The sequence below is a fragment of the Phoenix dactylifera genome, chromosome 18 (genome assembly GCF_009389715.1).
Source record: "Phoenix dactylifera cultivar Barhee BC4 chromosome 18, palm_55x_up_171113_PBpolish2nd_filt_p, whole genome shotgun sequence".
NCBI lineage: Eukaryota > Viridiplantae > Streptophyta > Magnoliopsida > Arecales > Arecaceae > Phoenix > Phoenix dactylifera.
The window spans coordinates 3201548-3223409 of NC_052409.1; the positions used below are offsets into that span (position 1 = coordinate 3201548).

Below are 21862 nucleotides of genomic sequence, written 5' to 3' on the forward strand. Positions count from 1 at the left end.
ATTCCATTTCATTCTAGTGATTCCGTTCGCGAACAAAACACACCTTCAATCTTGACTTCTTTCCTGCTTCTCTTCATAACAACTTAATTCAATTTTGCTCGGGTTGTGTGGAAATTTCTACTATATATTATACTTGAGTAAGTTTTCTAAATCCATGCTGAATCCTTCAGTCAAAAAAAAAATCCATATCAAATCCAAAAACAAGAAAAAGAGGACTATGAACATGTCAGATACTTTAGAGATTGAAAGAAAAACCTGATTTACATAGGTAGATTGATTTTTTTTTGTTTTCATTCCTAAGCCTTATGTCTTGGATTGGTTAATGGGTTCTAAGCCTCCAATGCCACCTATAGTTGTTATACCAAATGATCTAAACTGAAATCTTGGCTGCATCAAGGTTGGGAGGGTTGGAGGTAATTGGAGGACTACTTCCTGTTATATGGTCCATTGCTACCGTCCCTTCTGCCAAAAGGAGGTAACGCATGTTATTGATCGCATGACTATGATATGGGTAGCCACGCATTGGTCAAGTTGCTTCGGCCTATTTAGCACTGCTTTAAATTGTACAACTTTGACACCCTATGGATGGTAAATAGATGAAGTCAATCGTATGCTTAATTTGAATGGAGCGAAACCAAGACCATATGAATTTATACATGCAAAATCTAGCTTAGGGCCTGTTATCTACCAAAACTCGGATCAATTCTACTATGTTCTAAGATCTAGATGAACCTCAATCAGTTGTTTAGCTAATTCTGGGAACAGAAAAAATAAGAACAGGATATCAGCCTTGCCCTTGTGCCAGTTGCTTGCATGCACGCACAAATTCATTCCTTGTATAAACCCGATCATAATCGTTTAGCTAATTCCGAGAACAGAGAAAATAAAAGCAATATGCCAACCTCCTTGTGCAATTTCATCATATATGCACATGCACGCGTATGTGCACACCCCACAAGCATCCACATGCCTATGTGCGCACGCACGAACCCCTTCCTGGTATAAATTGGTTTAAGTTTGTGCGAGAAACCTGATTGAATTTTCGATAGAAATCGAGCTTGTTAGCCTCCTTAGTCTATTTTCTACTAAAAGTCTATGTTGAACTATAAAATGAAAATAGAACCTTTTTCTTTTCTCCCACAAAAATTAGGCTGAAGAGGGATTGGGTTAATATAGACCTAGCTTAAATAGACTGTGTAATCTATGATCCTATAGAAAATCCATCCCAATCTTGTTAGATTTCCTAAATAGATCTTTAAACGATAAAATTATTTTACCTAATTTTTCCCCTATAGAATGATAAATGTTGTTTAAACAGTAAAAAAAATGTTATCTGATTCCTCCCTTCCTGCCATTTTTTCGAGAAAAGTATCTCATTGAGCTCCATCGGACAAGCATAACGAAGCTCCCATATAAGCTACAGAAACTAGATTTGAGAATCACAAAAATACCCAGATTGGGTGATTCATTACCTTATCCATTTGTTTCACTGATAAACAAAATCATATCTTTAAAGGCAAATAATACAGTAAAAAATTCTAAAAAGCCTACATGAAAGGACTGCAAGCCAACAAAAAGCTACACAATTTTATGGGTCATCCTTTAGACCATGTCTACCTTCTATCTTCCATCTCCGACTGCTGGCGAACAAGCATGATAGAATGAAAAGGCCCTGGCACTGTTCTAAAAAACATCAAGCGCCACGAACACTCTCCAATAGCTTCAAAAATTACATGACTGAGGCCTCCTCAATCATAGCAAAACAAGCAAAAGCAGCCTCAATTTACCTACACACAACAAAGCAAGGCAGCAACCTTTTTAGCAAAGTCATCCTCATCATCAGACTCATCTCCATCCTCTGCGTATACATTCTCATCATATTCAGTTTTCAGGTCCCCGCCCTCAACAGCCTCATGATCAGACTCTCCATATCTTTGGTCATAGTATTCCAGCTCTTGATCTTCCATAGCATCCACTACCATATGATCTTTTGGTTCAAACGTATCTTCTTTAGCTGAAGAACGACCATCGTAGATTGATCCCTCTTCTTCTTCCTCCTTGGCTGTTCTATCCTCGTGTTCTTCAAGGCAGCTGACATTGTCATTGCCATCTTTCTTGGCTTCTACCGGAAGAATGGACTGCACATCTGATAAAGCAGCTGAAACAGAACCACCTGCTGCCTCTTCTCCATCTCTTCGATCAATTTCATCTCCACTGCTTGCACCACTCGCAGATGCTGCATCTCTTTTTCTCTTAAGAATGATGCTCAGTGGCTTCGGACCTTCAAACGAGAGAGAATCTTTAGAATCCTGAAGCACCGCAACTTTTGCAGACTTCATATTATTCAGTTCTAGAGGAGCAGCAGCACTAGTACTCTTGGTTGACAACTCTTGAGAATTCTCCATAACCTTTGGACCTTTCAGCTCTGCAAGACTCTTTGGACCAGCAAAATCTAGGGAGCCTGTATCATCTCTTCTAGTTAGCTTTACCACAGTACTCCTTGCATCTGCAGGGAACTCCTCATTTGATCTCCATCTTACTCTTTCATGATGTCTCCCCCGATAATTTATTGGTCTGGCTGGTGACAATCTGCCTCGAGGTCTTCCTCTATTTCCGTCATTCTCAGATCGCAAATCATTTGGGATGTCAGGTGAAGACCTCCCAGAGAGTGTTATTCTTCCTTGCAGGCGAGTGCTTATGGAGCTCCGAGGAATTTGTCTTTGATTTCTGTGGGAATGATGACCATGCCCTCTCTCCTCAATATAGCAATCATCCCTCTGGTAGGGCTCACCACGGCCATCAGGGCTAACAGCCGATATTGAACCATTAAGTCTTCTTTGCTTCAATGGTCGACGACACAAATCTGATCTATCCCTCTCATTATGATTGGCATCCCTCCACCTCCTTCCAGATGGTGGTCTTTCCAAAATCCTCTCAGAAATTCTGCATGACTCCCAGCCATAGGTATCATGTGCCTGTCCATAGTTTTTTTCCCAACTGTGAACTTTAGAACTATGCCAAACGAGTAATTTATGAAATTTATCATCAACTAACAAGACATTGCTCTAGATTTTATACAGCAGCAAGATCAGAAAGAGAATCAGTCAAGCAGATTATAGGGGAAACAATAAGGCATTTTAAATCAGTTCGAAGAATCAAATTTTGAAAATCAAAAAAAAAAAAAATCATCAAAGATATGCGTTAAAGGTTGATCTGATTTATCTCAAATGACCACTTAAGCCAATCATGTATTCCAAAATCCAATCAGGCATCAGTTCCCAAGATTCATGCACGAGAACCCAAATAATATACAAAACCGATCAAATTCAACCAAAATCAAGTTAAGATAGCACCAAAAGAACACGAAGCAAAAAGGAGAATCAAACTATAACATAACAAGAACAAAAGGTTTGAAACAAGAAAGGCACCTTATTGCAGGTCAATGGCGACGCCAGGAAGTACACGCAGTCGGTGTTCCTCTTCAGCGCCTCATCCTCCGCCGTCGACGGGCGGATCCCCACCCGCCCACCGCCGCTCTTCATCCCCTTCCTTCTTGTCCCTTTCCACACAAGAACCCAACAATCGGAACAAAGATCGAGCTGCTCCGATGGCGATCAAAGACGGAGACCGAGGCGCAAAAATCCGCAGATCAGGGCAGAGAACAGGAAACAAACGGACAAACGGATTCAATAACCAGATCGAGGCATTGGAGGAGACGGTGGGAGGAGAGATTGGGTATCAAGAATCGAAGAGAGAAGGTTTTTGATTTATGCGAGGGTTTTCAAACTTTCTTGGAGCCTTTTAGCCTTATATCATCGACGGGGCTTAGCTGGAGCTTTACACTTTTGGCAATGGCCTACCCTGTTACTAATTATTACTTTTTACCACTATTGCAGAGAGAATTTAGATATAAAGGGAAAGAGGAGGGGTAGGTTTTGTTATTAAGTGGTGGGTTGGGGGTCTATTGTTGTGGCGTTGGGAAGAGGTGTTCCCGCCCGGCCAAGATGACGTTGGAGTCAGCTTGGTGCGCGAAGGGGGTGCCACGTGCCAGGGTTTAGGTGGTGTTCCGATTCCGATTCGGGTTTGGATTTGGTCGGGTTTTAACTCATGTTTCTTTTCTTGTAGTCAGAGTCGGATCCATACACGGAGTGCACAACGACCCGATCCAACGGTCTTGCCGGTCAAAACCGACCGAAACCACAAGTCCAATGCTTTTCTTCTTCTTCTTTTTTCCCAGTCCAAAATAGGAAAATTAAACTAGCTGGTCTCAACGAGACCTGGTTTTATGGTTTTCAAACCAAATTTGCAATTGGTTAAAGATTCTGTTAGTCTTGATTTTTTGTTAGTGTCTAGATGCTGAGGAGATTTTAGAAGATGGTGGTTGGTTGCGTATTGTATTTCAAATGTACATTTTCATGAAAATAGACAGAATATTATTTTATAGAACATTACATCCATTAATCATAGTATTAATTTGATAAGAGACATGATAATATTTTAATAACACTCTTTATGACAATGATGCATGTTATTATAATATTATTTTAATTTTTCATTACAGAGTGATGTAATATATTGTGATATAATATAATATTAAAATATTATAATAAAAATACAATAATATAGTATAATATTATAATATGATAATATTACACTATTGTAATGTCATAATGTTATGATATTGTAATATTGTAATAGCATAATAATTTAGTATTACGCAATATTATATTTCTAGTCTTATTAAGTAATATGTGACCATGTAGCAGCATCATAAAAAATGTCAGCATAAGATGTCAATGCAATATGCATATATTTCTATTCCAGTATATTACCATCACCGCACATATTACAAAGAAGATATATAATATAATATGATAAATATTTAATATTATATATACTATGCTATTTGTATTATAAATAATAATTTCTTGATAGGTTTGTCCATTATGTGTATTATATTTCATGATTATATATGATTAACCATGCGACGGTATGTATCATTTATGACAAATTGTGGGCTCCAAATTGAAGCCGACTTGATGATTATTGTAAGATCAAAACTATTTACTAGTACGTAATGCAGCAATAATATCTAAGTTATATTATTATATTAGGATCGATTGTTTCGCATATGGGCGGATGTGATCCATCATACATGTACAAAGTCCAACCTAGAGGTCAGCCAAGTCCTAAAAGGGTATTGGTCCACAGGAAAAGTTATTTGTAAAGCATAAATTGCCTGAATGATTGGGTACGTCAACGGCCGGAAAGAAGACTATTATCCAAGTACCGAAAGCCTTTGGTATTTGGAGGTTTGAAGGAAAATAAATTTGCTAGGTGAGATGGTCTCAGATGTTGATTGATGATGCACATACTATGATCTATGACTGGTAGAAAATACATTAAAAAAGCAAACATAGTTATAAAAGTAACACACATTAAGATAATTATATAGTTTGATTGTAATCAGTACAAGATTATAAATAAATTGACGGGTAATATATTCTATTGTAATCCAAATTTTCTTGTCTCATTGGATTCACGTACAGTGGATTTTGACGGTCGGAAGGCAAAAGTTGTCCAACTTTCACAAGCTGGTCTCGTGTGGGATGTTTGGAAATCCAGGCTTCCATCAGATACTACAAAAAAATTATGCGGTTTTACAGTAATCCTTTTGGCCATAGCCGAGTATTGGAGAGGCAAAATTAGCCTAAATCCGCGATGCATGAATGCATGCCGACCTTTGGGGAGAAGAAACGGGCCAACTCCTGGATGCAATCTCATGTTCTGAGGGAAGATTTCTCAGAAGCACAAAAAGAGAACTGAATATCCAAAACACTAGAACCTACAAGGTCGTTGCTGATTATGGGCAGTTAATACAAGAAATGAGTCGAGAATATTAATGGTCACTGAGCAAAATTAAGGACAGCAAGTACTTATAGAGAGACTAATACTGCAGAAACTGATTGTGAAAGCAGAACGATGGAGTTCTAACAGCAGATGCTGTATTGTATCCATATATTACAAAACTAGATTTTACCAACTGTCCTCTGCTCGCCGGTATGCAAGACTTATGATGCTGATAGCATGCTCGGAGGATGCGTTTCACATACTAAGGTGAACCTGCAAAAATAAAAACCAATCGAGCAAGATGTTACCGAAATTGTCAGGCATGAATGTTCATAAAATAATGTTCATTTTTTTTTTTCTGGTTTTTGTATGCCCAATCTTAATCATTCATCTAAATATTTCAGAGTAAGCATGAGCATAAACATTCTTCAGCACTGATATGTTAAGGTTCGATATTAATGGAAATCAAAACACCAAGACAAGAAATTATAAAGGGGGTTTTAGAATTAAAATTAGTGAAGCCAGCTGGACCTATGTCGGCCAGTTGGCACTCCTCTCCTTAGCAGAGAGGTCCTGGATTCCACTTCGGATGGTGGCAGGCCCACTATTTTTTGCAGGAAAAACAAGTTGAGCCAGTCGATAGTAAGTAACTGAGTGAGGGATCAAACTAATGACCCAATTGTATATATAGTTCAATAGATTGGGATTTACCACTCTAAGATTCTGAAGAGTTCATTTGAGCATGATGTTGATTGCTAGTCTCAATCATGTATAATCGACCCATAATTCAGGCCAAACATCACCAACCTTGCCATGGCCAGTGCTCCCATGAGGTACAAAGCCATACTTACACAGAATATAAGCTTTCTTAATTATAGATAAATAAAATGTTCTACCATCAAGAATTGTCATCTTTTGAATGTCTAACTCTCCCAGAAAAACTGTGCTATATTCTCCTATATCATGTCAATTATACTATCGCTTATTGCTTCAGTATCCTAGAACATACAAGGTTCTACAATACACTCCCAATACCTGCAGCTGTTGACTAGAAAAACTAGCATATATCATGCAAAATGGTTCAGCATATGCAAAATTTCAATACTGATTGGAATCTTCAAACTCGCCTTGACAGCTACGAAGTCCAGACTTTTCATTAATAATAGAGCAGATTCTCTAAAATGCTCATAAAACATAAACTATCTATCAGGACTGAACAAATTTTATCCCATGCTGCTATCATGAACATCACAATTGCAAGTAATTTTCTAAAAGAAACAGCAAGTCTAGGACATGGTGGATAGATTAGATACAAGAATACTTGAGAAATCTTAGCAGTAGCATCCGCAAAGGTACAGTAAGGAATTCATTTAAGAGTTTTGTGATGTTCAACACATGGGCCAGAGACAGCCTTGGTGACAAGGGCGTTCATATAAATGGTTCCAAGGACAAAGGCAACGGGCAGAAGGGATTTGAAAATAACAGTTATCTTAGAGGATCTGGGTTTGGATACAATTTAATACCCAACTAGTATTTACAAAGCCAATCAGAATAGATAGGATAAAACAGTTGTTTCCATGAACGTGGAATGCTTTCATTTGCAGATTAATATTCTTACACCTAGTCATCTGATAATAGTAATGAGCATCATGTACTCATTTAAATCATCAAGAGAAGTTTAAATGATTTAAGATGCTAGCCTCTAAGTTAAATTCTATAAGTGATCAGATTTAGCATGCTTGAAATATGCTATGCCTCACAGGAACAAGCCTAACAAAATAATGGTGATAATATGTTTCCAGATTAGATATTATACCCTCAATTTGCAAAAGATGCTTCACATAATAGGTCGCAAATTGCAGGCATCACTCATTTAGTTGATTTAGGAACTTTTTCCAGTGATCTGCTCATAATGTTAATAGTAGTCTGAATCTATTTTAGTGCCAAAACAGCCCAATATTAACTGCTTCACCTCCTGGGGAGTTTAGCACCTCTAAAGGGCTGAAGATTTGCAAGGCATGTATGATGCAATTTAGGACATCACATCTAGCTATTCTATGACACCCAATTCCTCAAGCAATAAATCATATTTCTTCCTTATCAGAGTATCGCATAATGATTCAGAGAGCATTCAAGGATGTCTTTAATTTTTTTGGTTATGAAAAGCAACGCCAAAAGTGTGATTCTGATCGGAAAAGTTTTATAGTTTATTGGATAAACCATTTTTGATTTGTATATCTTTATCAGGCTACTCTTGTTCAATTGATATGAGACATTTCCTAGCTGCATAACATTTAATAGTTAGTTTATTTATCCATAACTTCTTCCATATGGATGGAACTGGCGAACAAGGAAATGTAATCTTGTACTCCTCAAACTCCTCGTGAATGAGTTTGCCTTGATTACTTTTCTGTCAGCTTTACTATTCCTCCCTGAAAATGTTGGGACAGTATTGATATGCACTATATTTTGACAGGCTTGATCAGAAGTTCAATTTGTGTGAAAGATACATGTCCACACGATAATTAATTCCATTCAGTCGTTGTCCTGTGTTAAGGCTTGTGAGTAGAAGTTGCATGGTTGTGGATGGTACTATGACAGAAGAAGTCTCATGCTTGGTTGAATAGAACATTATACACTACAAAAAGCAAGTAGCCAAGTGCAAGATAACAATGAATGACTATACTTACATGTGTGCAGATATAACATGCCATTTTTTGTTTTCTTTCAATTTGAGATGATTAACAGGGCTCAGTTGCCTGCTTTCCCATCTCCTGCACATCCTCAGGTGAAAGTATCTTGATATACCACACGTTGTTCACAAATGACCTGTGTTAAGGGCCAAATAAATTTGTTGTATCAGAGAATGTATAAGCAAGCAAACCAGCTGCATAAATACATAAGTTGCTAGAAGCTATATTCAATATATATAGACCGAAGTATTAACTCTTGAAACTATTGAACATGCAAAATGCTACAGCATTACATGAGCTAGAGCCCAGTGATTTCAAGGCAGTTCTTAGCAAAAAGAAATACTTAATCATATTCCAGATCACCATAACCCTGTTATTTTGGAAAACAGATTGCCAGGTTGAAAACCTAATAACCTAACACTCTACTCATCGTATTGAACCTTAACTTTCCTCTTTGTCTTTCTGTTCTGGTCATCGATAGAATAATTTAATAGAATAATTATATTAGAAAACCCACACCCGTACCTCTTCTTAATATTTATATTCGCTTAGAAAACCTAATAACCTAACACTCTACTCATCGTATTGAACCTTAACTTTCCTCTTTGTCTTTCTGTTCTGGTCATCGATAGAATAATTTAATAGAATAATTATATTAGAAAACCCACACCCGTACCTCTTCTTAATATTTATATTCGCTTAAAACTTCCTTCAGGGTTGTGAGCTTATACTTTAGCAATTTGTATATATGAGAATAAAATTTTTAATACTTGACAGTTGATATTTCATTATTTTTTTAATAATTACTCTTATTAATTGCTGCCAATAGTTACTTTTTCATTCAACTATAATTCATACTAGAGTTGACGCCTTGAATAGCAGAATCCGTTGCTTTAGTTTGTCACCTAACAAATATGCTCTAGCGTAAAATACCTCACACGTCTGTTACAATTTTTGTTAAGCCTATTTGTAAAAAAAAAAAAAAAAAAAAAAAAAAAAAAAAAAAACACTTGTCCTATTATGCATCAGTTAAAAAAGGGCGAATTCTCCTTGATAACCACACTTCTCAACTTAAAACTAGTTCTTGCTAAAATTTCCAAAGGATGATTTTGTATAAAAGATTATAGCAAAATCTTTAAGAAAAGTAAGAGAAGACCAGAGTTTTTCATTATAGCATGCTGCAGACACAGAGGATCAAACTGGGGTGCTTGGTCATATTGAGAGGGACTACTGTTTCCTAATTCCGACTCATTGCCAAAGGAGTCTGTCACTCAAAAACCCTTGTTTCTCTTTGCTCTCTTGACTAATGAGAATATTAGACTCCTTTTTGGGAGTCCTTTGATGTTGGGACTCCAGTAGAGTATCCAGCCTGTTTTTATTCTAAGCCTTCAGACTGTATCTGCAAGGAATTCTCTCAGGTTTCTTTTTCTGAGTTGGGATGCACAGTGGTAGCCAAGCTCCTCTTTTCTCTTTTTTTTTCTCTCTCCACTTCTGTTCACATGCTTGAGAGGAAGCATCTAAGGAGCCAAATGAAGTAGTACAGTCCTCATAAGTGACTAGACACCTCTTCCCTTCTTCTCCTTTCCATTTTGAGACTCCACTAGCGCAATATTAACATAGCTGGTCAATTATTGAAGACATTATGATGGGAATCTTCACAACTAGAAAACTTGCAATTTTCTTCAATTAGATCTTGGCTGTCCACTTGGCAGCTTGTTGATGATGGAACCTCCAAACTATAACCCTTGTTGCAGTACCAAAGTGCAGATCTTTCCAACTGACGATTCTTGAAACAATGTAACTTCCAATAGGCAGTTGCATCATGATGGGGATCTTTGATACAATGTCTTGTTACCTTTCCTTTCGCTTTTCCTATCATGTCTGCCGATTTGATGTACTTCTTTTGATGTGAGTTTAGATTCCACTTTGCTAAGACCTATGTGGAACAATTTTGGGTCTACCAGCAGCATAACACCAAAGAGGACTTCTTTGAAGCCAGCCTCCAAGACCACTTTCTAGGAGCATCAACCCTTATGGATATTCATCGGGTTTCAGCCCATAGACTGTTGAGGCTTAAAGTAGATACCCGTACTTTCTTGCAACATTGACCTAGTCTCAATTGTAAGGATGCTCATGGACCACCTGGCTCCCAGATGAAAATATAGACAGTACCTGGAGAGTCCAGAGTACCTCCATCTTACCACATTTTCCTGAATTATAAGACATTCTGAATGGATTTTTCAATGTTCTTTCACAGATTTTATTGCAAATAAGAAAAAGAAATACTTTTTTTTGGCCAATTCTTATAACTGAATCGCAAATCAAGGCCTACAAAACTCTTCCTTTAGTTAGTTGTTTCATATCATGTCCAGTCTGTCGCTCTTTAATCTTTTGAATCTCCAACCTTTTCTTGAATTTCTTTCACATTTTCCTGAATTATAAGACATTCTGAATGGATTTTCCAATGTTCTTTCACAGATTTTATTGCAAATAAGAAAAAGAAATACTTTTTTTGGCCAATTCTTATAACTGAATCGCAAATCAAGGCCTACAAAACTCTTCCTTTAGTTAGTTGTTTCATATCATGTCCAGTCTGTCGCTCTTTAATCTTTTGAATCTCCAACCTTTTCTTGAATTTCTTTCACATTTTGTCTATCATCCTTGAGAAAGTAATTCCAGAAGTCTTTAACATTTTTACCACTGAGTGTCCTGAGTCAAAAGGCTATCTATACTGCTAGTTTCCATTTATCATATATGTTTCCTTATTTCCAGACATTCAATTGATGGACACTCAATGACAGCAAGCAGGTTCTCTAGGAAAGCTATATGACAATGGTCACACTGAATTACATAACCTATAAGACAGATTTTCTTTAAACAAAGAACAACTTGAACAGCAGATATATCACAAGCAAGCAGAAAGCATATTATGAAATTTCAATCAAATTTCTGAAAATGGAACTTCTAGCTTAATATAGCTACAACTGTTTTAAGTATTCTTACTCCCATGGGTCGTCTCCAAGGAGAAGCACATCATTCTCCCTGTCGACAAAAACAAGCTGCCAGCCTGATCTCAGAGGGTCTTCCAACCGACCCTTAATACCAAACATCTGACTCAGCTCCTCACGTAGTTCATCATAGCTGTTGAACCGGGTGATGTCCAGTGATCTCCCTACTGATCCCGACTTGTATACCTGCATATGGAAACCAGAAGTTTTAGTCTGAAAGATTTGGATTATAGCGTCTTGGGAGGATCTTTCTTGCTCCTCTTACCTTGACAAAAGTTTTGGTTGTTGGATCAGCCTCTTCTGCATTTTGCAGCACACCAGATGACTCTTTCAGGCTACCATAAATAGAATTTTGAAGACTTGAGGAAGCATATGGCATTGTAGATATATCATTGTCAATAGAATTTGTGCGTAGACCAGGAACTGCATGAGAGAGGAGGGAGGAAGAATCTATATTAACACCAAACAGGGTGTGGTTCTGCATATCTAAAGAACTATTTTCAGTTCCCACAGAACCATCCTTCCCAGGGAATGATGGAAGCAAAATTGTGTTGCCAAAAGTAGTGGACTGTGACATCGTAAATTTTGGTTCCCATGTTTGCTGATTCTGCTCACTCATCATTGGTTGACCAAGTCTTGCTAAGTCCAAAATATTTGAACTTCCTTCTGGGTAAGCAGAGCCTAACATACTCTGAACACAGCTAGATGTCATGACTGTTGAGAAGTTCACACTTGAATCAGGAAATTCTAATTTTTCGCACAACTGCAATGGCAGAGGTGACTGCAGTTGTTGCACATGAGTTCCAGGTATCTGATACGATTCTGGGTAAGTGTGTGTATGTTGAACCTGCTTCTGGTTATTAAGTGATTGCTGCAGTTGCTGTTGTAGAACGTTGTGTGTTAGGATCTCTGAAATTTTTGGTGACCGAGGACTGATTATCTGTTGCTGACATGCTTGCTGGATGATTTGCTGCTGCGATGATGGGCTGGTACTGTAGGACTGTTGAGGTAATTGAAAAGGTTGCTGGAAGTTTAGAAATTGTTGCTTTAGATAATGGCTACCTCTGATATCTGGCAAAGCTGCTGCAGCCATCGCTTGATACTGATCATGATCATTTCCCAGCAGTGTAGATTCCATTCTCTGTTGAACCCATGGGCCCATACCAGGTGACTGAAAATTTATCGACTGAAGGCCTCGGTCTCCAGAACCTCCTCTCAACCACATCAAAGCATTGCCCTCATCTTATTTGTAATAAGAAAGAGAAGAGCAATATAAGAACAATGTTGATTGGGTATTTTTTATTAAAAAGAATTAAAAGTTCTTCATGCTAAATTAGATGCATCACTTTCTAATGTGAACAGAGTGGATGTTAAAATTGTACAAGGACGGACTCAAAGGGAACAATCATGACAGCTTTCACTATCAGTTTACTCTAACACGTACAGAAAATTGCCAGCAATAAGAGACAACATATAACCCAGGACCTCACCCAAAAAGGCTAAACAGATAGTATTTTTTGGATTTCTTAGTCCTATATAAGTACTTAATATCTTCTCAGCAAATAACCGATGTGAGACTAAATACATGCCCGCATGGGTCCTCACATACTCTCCTCCGTTTAAGACTTGACATCCTCTTCGGACTAAATATGCAAATCCATTCAAATCTAAAAATAAGTACCACAATCGGCCTGTGGCCAGCCTCAATAAGCCCGTGTTGCAGTGTCCCCTAGTCCACAAAGGACAAAAGCCGGGTCTTTCTTATACTATTTGCAACAACCCAGAACCTCACTTAAAAAGTTTGGCTAGATACTATTGTTGGGTTCCTTAGTCCTGTATAAGTACCTAAGATCTTCCCAACAAAAACCGATGTGGGACTAAACACACACCTACATAGGTCCTCACATAACAAAAGTGTGACTCAGATTGCTAGCTTTCTACTGTTCCATGAAAATACCAATTTTACCATTTGACATTTCATTTGTCATCAATATCTTGGTAGAATTCTCTCCTAAACTGACATTCCATTTGCCAACCACTCTGCAAAGCCCTTACCATGTGAAATTCTCTTAATCCCTCAACAATCTATTTAAGCATTATTCAACATGACTTTGAAGGAGTCTGTGTTTGCACATTTTTGCCATCGTATTGTTACTATTATACATTGAGGGTAGAAACTATTTTCCTTGTTTTTGGTACTGTGGTAACTCCTGCCACCATGGTGATTGCATCCGGTATCATATCATCTAAATATATGAGCCTATATTCCCATTAGGGGTCCTACACATAACATGCTATTTTTCCATATGTCCAATGTAAAATAATTAGTTGAAACTCATTCTTGATATATCGTAATTTACAATATAAATAATCTCACTAGTTAAAGTACTAAGTTATTGTTAATTAGATACCAAGTCGCAAAAGAAACTACCTAATAAATGCAAATTGAAGGACGAATCTATTGAATGAACAATACAAAGCATCAAAACCGAGATCATCTTACCATGAAAAGAGGGTACTCCAGGATACCAAGGACGTTTAAGCCTGAGTGGAAACAAAGATGGATACATGGGAAAGGTTGTTAAAGGCTCAATTTCCCATAATGAAACTCTAGGTGGTCTCTCACCTGCCGTTGATTCATCCCAACCAATCTGTGTTATTACAATGATATATAAATTCAGTAATTAAGAAATTGTCGAATATCCAGGATTGGATTAAGATAAGCAAAAACCACAAAAATACAAGTGCTGAAACAAATATATATATATATATATATATAGAGAGAGAGAGAGAGAGAGAGAGAGAGAGAGAGAGAGAGAGAAGAGTCGGACTACATACTTTCTAGGAGTTAACAATTTATAATCAATCATACACCATCCAAATTGAAGACCCAAACCATTGAACACACTACAAAAAAGCCTATAAACCAGAATTCATATATTTTGGTGGTTTCTAACCTATGGAACAAGTTGTTCAAAAATAAACGAACTATCAATTGCACTAGTGTGGTAAAATATATGAGAGGGCACACAAATTAATATCCACTTTATCGACCATGATCTATAGATCTTAAAACATGAACGGATATCGACTCAATAGGTTTTGATGATTCGATCATAGTAAAATATAGTTCATCATGACATCAAAATTGTCCAATTTGACACCTAATTGATGATTAGGTTGGAGACTACCAGAACACATGAATTTTGGTTTCTAAGCATTTTTTTTGTAGCGTAGATCATGTTCAGCAGTTTGGATTTTAAATTTGGATAGTCCATCATTAACTTTGAACCGCTAACTCCTTTTTCAAGGAGTTAAAATAAAATGTGTAGTCCAACTCATATACATACATGCATATATCTATATAATTGAAGATTTTGAACATAAATGAGAAGTAAAGGAGTTAACTGAATTTGCATAATACTGAGCAGTAAAGACATTAAAAGGAATATTTTGAAGTTATAGCAGAATTATTCTTTTCATGCAATGTAAAACATAAAATAATATAAATACATTGAGTAACATCAATGGAAGTGATGGAGCTATTAGTTTAATTTCTAAACATGCACCAAAGTAACTATTAATAAGATCTTGAAGTAGCAGGAGCCACTTCCTTATCCATGATATTTCATGTACATACCTAGCAAAGCTTAGATAACATTAGAGGTAACTATAAATAGGAAAGCTAGGTGAATGAGGATCTATAAAGCTGACCCCAAATAGTTGGGACATGGCTTAATAGTTATGGTTATGTTTAGACCTACTCAGCTCTAATAGCTATGTGAAAGAAGGACATGACTTGATAATTATGACTTACTGCATATTTGTTTTCTACAATTTATGTCTTTGAACAGTTGCTCAATGAAACATGTACAAGCGCATTATATTGTTTTACCACTCCAATCATGATGAATACTAAATGCAACATAAGGAATAAAAAAGGAACTGAATCAATCAAAATGATGTCTGATGAGTGGTATATTTTAGCAAATAAAAAAATGCATTATTACTATAATAGGCATGATAACTAACACTAACAACAGAGAATACAAAGTAAGATACTATCTCACCATCACAGGCGCACACACACAGAGTAACTGGAAACAAGAATTCTTTTCACAGTTAATATATAGCCCCCACCATCAGATATAGCACTTTGTTCAAATCAATTACTAGATTCTTCATCATAACTTACATATTGTAATTATCTCAAGGGCATATTTTAATAAATGTGATGGACCCAGAGCAATGGAGCTCCGATACAACTCTTTACCTTAACTGATCTCCAATGAGAATTTGGCCAACGTAAAGGGCCCAAATCACTTATTTCTGTTATCGTTCCCATGTACCTAGATTCAACATTGCATTCACATTAGAACTTCTTTGAAAATGAGCAAATTGAAAAAAAAGAGGAAGCTAAACCCATGACAAATAGGTTTAATGAGAGATGAAATGAATATAAAAAAGATGACTGCATAGCGATCAATATGTCTCGTATGTTGCAGATGTGTACTACACTTTAGAAGTATTTCTAAAAGCAAAGAACACATCAAAAAAAATTATGCCAAAACACTGCTACCTTACCTACGGACGCTCGACTCCTCAGTCTCAAACAGCATACGAAAACGCATCCCAACTGACACACGAGTGTGAAACACAGCCTTAACATATTTTGAAAGTGGTATCACAAACTCAGATGGACTTGCCCTACAAAAATTCCACAAATGTAACACTATTCACTAGGACAGAAGTATGACCAGGAAAAGAATATTCAGAGTATTTGCACTACCTTGGGTTATAAAAAATGGTGAACCGACTATTTGTAGCAGCAGCATGAGCTGCAGCAGCAAGAAGTCCTATGTGCATGCTATCACTTGATAGAACAGACGAAGGCATTACAGTTTGTGGTCGACTAGCTCGTCTGATACCCAACAAAAGCTGATTCTTTTCATTCCTAATGCATAAGATACATGGAAGATTAACTCTCAAGTACCCCACTCCAAGTATAACAAGAAGATTACAAGATTAAAGCAAACCATATAAAAAGAACTGAGTCTCCAGCAACAAGTCTCTTGGCACTAACAAACACGCTCCACCCTGTAGTAAGAAGATGCCTTTTGGGTTGGCCTGCAACGAGAAAAATGTAGCAATGCACCAGTCCACAGAATAACTTGTTTAAAGAAGATTTTGTTATTATGTTATTTTGTAGCGTGATAATTTTCAAGGTAGTGAATGGATAAATGCTGATTACCCAAATGATCAATTGGTGATTTCATGACCCAAAACAGAAAAACATATTCCTTCCCTCATCTTCATTATGATACAAAATCAACACAGGGGAATAATAGACAAAGAAGTGTCACACTCCAACATCATACTAGCAACAAGGTGGTACAAGATATTGGTTACAGTTTAAGTGAGTTAATATAAGCTGCTGGTATGTTTTAAATCAAAGCTATGATGATGTGCATCCAGCAGACCAGCAGCATCCTTTAGGATATGACAGACAACGTGTTAACAAAAGCTGATAATTTGCTGGTGATATATCCATAAAACATTCATATGATATTCAGTAGTACACAAAAGTGCTAATTGTTCACCACCCACAAGCTGAAGCAAAGAAAGTTATTGATTGATTGATTAAATGTTTATCCACAATTATTATCTTTGAGGATGGAATTCCCAACATAAGTAAATCAGAATAAGACAAGCAGCTATTAAATGGTCCAAGGATTCAAACTTTGGCAAAAATCTATCCAGACTGACAAATTATTAATTGGAAGAATATGATAAAATGAGGAGTAAAGAAAAGAAGCAATGCCTGTGTGACATCTTATTTCATGTAATCTACGACCTCACATGTTCTCTACATGCATTTGAACTCTCCTAATTAAAGACAGCATATATATCTACATACATACACTCCTGAAGCATATTTGAAAACCACTGAAAACATCATTTATGAACACAAACCATGTCTCTAAAAGGTTTCAGAAATGCAACTGTAACTTGAACCTGATGTATCTCAATTACTATTTGCTTAGTTCGACACAGAATCTTCAAGGAAAAAACATTCCAATATATAATATAATCATGATGACAGTCACTGTAATCATATGGGTAATTCTCACTAAAACTTGATGACGAGGTTAAAAAAAAAATCTATCGGAAATTGATGATCATGCTCTCCTACCCATCTATTGGTAAATTTTCAACATGTGCCTATGATTGTCCATGTAGATATTGAATAATTTTCCTCTAGCTTGCTGTACTTCAATGATCTCTTTGGCATTTTTCTCTTTCAAAAAAAATCTAGGTCCTGATAATACCTAGACACAAGCACCAATAGATCACTTGCATCTTCTAGTACAAAATATAGGTGCATGATCAGACCAACCTTCAAATCTCATTCCCTTTTGCTCTTCTGCCGATTAAGTAGACTTGAACCACTGTAATTGATGTATGCTTTACATCAGCATCCTCCTTCTAAGGAACTTCAGAAGCTTTAAACAAAATAACCAACTTTCCAAGGCAAGTGATTATTAACAAGCTCATGTGGTCCACAAGAGAACATCTTTGATTTCATCTTTGGAAAACAATAAGGGCACATGACTTCTCCCTTCTGAACTGTGGAATAAACATTTAGAGCCCTTTGGTTTACAGATGGTAAAACTTGGGATGTCTACTCTAATTCTCAAGCAGTATTAGTTATCCATGTTCAGATTCCCTGAGACAGAGGAGGTCTGAATCGAAAAAGTGGGGAGAAATAAATCTTCCCCACTCTCGAGAATATACAATTTCGTCCCTCTTGCAGAACACTTTAATTTGGGGATTCATAAGTGATGTTTACTAGCATAGGAGATATCTCACCTTCATACTGAACACTGTCTTACCTAAGATTTCTCACAATTTACCAAATGAGTTTGGTAAATCTTTAGTTGTTGATACTGATGGAGACAGAATACGTCTGAATTGAAAAATGGGGAGGAATAAATCTTCCCCGCTCTCAAGAATATACAATTCCATCCCTCTTGCAAAACACTTTAATTTGAGGACTCATAAGTGATGTTTGCTACCATAGGAGCTATCTCACTGTCATACCGAACAGTCTTACCTAAAATTTCTCACAATTAATCCAAATGGGTTTGGTAGATCTTTAGTTGTTGATATTGATGGATGAGATCAACTAGATGGTCCTGTATAACCATTTTTAGCTTCATCTATGTTATAATGGATTTAAATTCTTGGACAAGTATTTCGAGATACACTATATATTGGAGCATTCTTTTGTGATCCATGAACAACGCTCTAGCTTCACATTCACTGTAATTTAAAATTCCATTTCACCATGAAAGTACTAATTCTGTGGGACATGTGAAGATCATGCAGTGAAGGTAATGAAGGAAAAATGAAGATATATGTGTTGAAATAAAAGAGGGAAGAAGGATATAGAGGGGGTAAACAATCAATTTATCAAAATCTCAAACATCCACTAATAGCCCTCCTATTAGGACCAATTGTATATGAAGATTTTCAATAAAATAAAATCTTTAAGACACTTCTATGAAACCCATATAACTACTTAGTTGGAACTCCATTACAGCAGAAACCTACAAATTAATATACCTAACAAGAATATAAGTGATAGTCAGAAGAAGTCCACCCCTTAATTCTCCTGAAAAATTGAACCACTTATATACCACAAATCACAAGAATTTGATGAGGGCCTTGAAGTAGCAGTCGAGTCTCCTTGAGCTTTTCCAACAAGTATAAGATCATATAAATTCAACACTCGAGTATCAATAAATGTTTCATTGAAATTTATCTCTTCATGCTACACCGCAGCTGATTCTGACATTTCGATCTCATAGACCTCTGGTATCTCACATCAAGATCAAATTGTACATGCCCTACAAAAAGATTCTCAAGTACAGACTGCTAAGTAGATACCCTTTAACTTACCTCGGAAAATATGCCTGAACTTCCACTCAACATCATGGAGATCCCGAGCAAGTAGCTCCTGAGCGGGTGGCTGCTGTGAGAAATCCTACAGACAGACAAACAGCATTATCCCATTAGTTCTATTTATTGCTGTTGCCAATATAACGAGATCAGACAAGCATACAGTATCGGCATAGTTATCGCACCAGAGGAGGAAAAACTTTCTCAGCTGCACGTCGAGGAACAGAAAACCCTCCATGAGTACTGGTATCGCTCGCAGTCAAAGTCTTGCAGAAGTAATTCGTTGGCTGCTTGCTCATAATACCCAACTCAGCAGGAAGGTAAGCATCATTCAGTTCTTGCTGCAAAAGTAACAATATTCGTCAAGAAATGAAACCTAAAATAGAAAATTATCCAACTCGGAAATCAGGTTTACCGGGTTTAAAGGCTGCAAGGTCATCTGAGCGTAGACCTCATCGGTTTCAACATCTGCCTGAAATTTCACGACCAATCAGTACTCTCTAACCTACATTCTCTGACATTTCCTAGACAGCAAAAAGATAACCTCAAGCACTCACATGCATTGTAACATCGTGTAGTTGGCAAATCAGCTGTGGAGGCAAGTTTGGATAATTGGGGATTTGGCCCTCGACCTCCTTGTTTGTCGATGCAGCAACCTTAGTTCCAAAACCAAGATTCCGTAAAAACCATCAAACAAATTCCTTCTAATTTTAGAAAAATCATTTCTTTGAGTTCAAATAAATTTCACCTGCTCGCTGTGACCCTGTGGGAAGTAGACAACTCGAGTGCCGACCGTCGGTAAGCAAACAAGCGGGCCGGCGCAGGCATGCCAGAGCTCCGAATTCAAACATCTCTTCTCTCCTCCTACCACAACGCACAAACCAAATAATCGATTTCCTAGGAATAAGAAACAGGAGCAGCAGCATAAAAAAGATACCTTCTTGCGCCTGCTGCACCAACCCGGCGGTGGAAAGCTTCATCTCTAAACCCTAGCCTCTAAAACAGCTCGCAAGAAGAACACAAGCTCACTTCTTGGAACCCACCCCACTTCCGCAACTTCATCTCCCGTACCAATTCAAAGAAAGCTCCAATCTTTACTCTTGGAACCCACCCCACTTCTTGAGGCACTTCCCCTTCTCAAAACACCGGCATTCTAGAGAAAATCCAAGAAACAGAACTCATCAGCTGCCAGACTTCAGCTGGAACCAAACTAGGGTTTTGGAGCGCAATCGAAACCCAAAACACTAAAACCGAACTCAAGCTGGTAAACCGGGGGGGAATTCTTCCAAGAAATAGACGCTATCCGAGCTCGGAGAAGCTCTCAGCATCGGAGATCGCCATGGGAGGTCGCTTCCGAGCTCTCTCCGTACGTTATGTGAATGATTGCGGAGAGAGAGAATGGGAGAGTGATCTCTCCGGCAAATTAGTTTTTAACCTTTTTTTTCTCTCTCCTCAAGATCTTCTTTTAAAGCAATTTCTGGGACGGTCGGCGCCGGTTCAGAGGTTTTCTAGCAAACAGACTGTGAGGCCAATATGGCCTCTTTGATAGCTTTAAGTACAATACGGTCGACCACTTGCAACATCAATTACCGCCCCTTTTGCAGAGGAATTGGCGTTGGCGAGTTCTAAAGTTCAGTAAATGACCCAAGTGTTCGGTCCAAACTCTTGGATTAAGATTTCAAGAACCGAAGGAGGTAGGTGGATGGGTATACGTTTCCTACATTTGGATGTCAATGATAATCAGGGATCGCAGTGAGGTGAAAAGGTGGCCATGCATTGCTATAGCTAGCTACCTTTCAAAGAAAGCAAATAAATTAATTGATAGGTCACGACTAACTAGTATTTTAGAGATAATCTTGGAGGCTTTCTACGATTCATGTGTCATCCGGAGAAGCTATGCTTTTCAAACTCAAACTTCCATTATGGTCTATCTCGCATGGCAAAAGAATCAACCTAAGAGATAGTAAAAACTAGACATGTTAAATAGAAAAGATAAGCTAATCTCCCTTCTCGTAGCAATACTACGATGTCTAATACCTTGAACTCCAGGTTTACGATCCTTCGCTCCGCATGAGGAAGTAGTTCGAGTGATGGATCGATTTTTGTTGCCATTGCACATAGGTTTATGTTAGCAATCCTCCCAAACTAAATTGGAGCTAATCAAATTGCGATCGAAAAGCATGAGGGGCATGTTTCCTATTGTGGTTCATTGTACGCGCGCACAACCATCTAATTTTGTTTAAACACTATAACGTAGGAGAAGGGTTCCAAGCCATGTGAACTGTTCAAAATGCTCTACGATTGCTACCTTTCAGGCAAAGCAAATCAATATCTTCCTCTTGCATTATT

At 37.5% G+C, this 21862-nt stretch overlaps 2 protein-coding genes across 4 annotated transcripts; both read right to left on the minus strand.

Annotated features, from left to right (window-relative positions):
• Window positions 1-1437: 1437 nt before the first annotated feature.
• Window positions 1438-4609, minus strand: LOC103723781 (zinc finger CCCH domain-containing protein 32-like). Its single transcript, XM_008814816.4, has 2 exons — window positions 3429-4609; window positions 1438-2975 (listed from the first exon to the last, which is right to left on the minus strand). Exons 1-2 carry the CDS (start codon window positions 3540-3542, stop codon window positions 1788-1790), a joined length of 1302 nt encoding a protein of 433 aa, XP_008813038.1. The 5' UTR covers window positions 3543-4609; the 3' UTR covers window positions 1438-1787.
• Window positions 4610-5798: 1189 nt separating this feature from the next.
• Window positions 5799-21028, minus strand: LOC103723789 (auxin response factor 12-like). 3 transcript variants are annotated; one of them, XM_026800483.2, is made up of 16 exons: window positions 20451-21028; window positions 20262-20377; window positions 20071-20169; window positions 19929-19985; window positions 19699-19854; window positions 19514-19598; window positions 16588-16678; window positions 16341-16505; window positions 16136-16258; window positions 15825-15900; window positions 14055-14202; window positions 11817-12793; window positions 11547-11737; window positions 8541-8679; window positions 7895-7896; window positions 5799-6123 (listed from the first exon to the last, which is right to left on the minus strand). In XM_026800483.2, the coding sequence occupies exons 1-14, from the start codon at window positions 20491-20493 to the stop codon at window positions 8592-8594; spliced, it is 2415 nt and encodes an 804-aa protein (XP_026656284.1). In that variant the 5' UTR covers window positions 20494-21028; the 3' UTR covers window positions 5799-6123; window positions 7895-7896; window positions 8541-8591. The 3 variants fall into 3 exon arrangements, with proteins under 3 accessions (XP_026656284.1, XP_008813064.1, XP_008813049.1); XM_008814842.3 differs by lacking the exon at window positions 7895-7896 and having other exon boundaries at window positions 5803-6123; window positions 11817-11974; XM_008814827.3 differs by lacking the exon at window positions 7895-7896 and having other exon boundaries at window positions 5803-6123.
• Window positions 21029-21862: the final 834 nt, after the last annotated feature.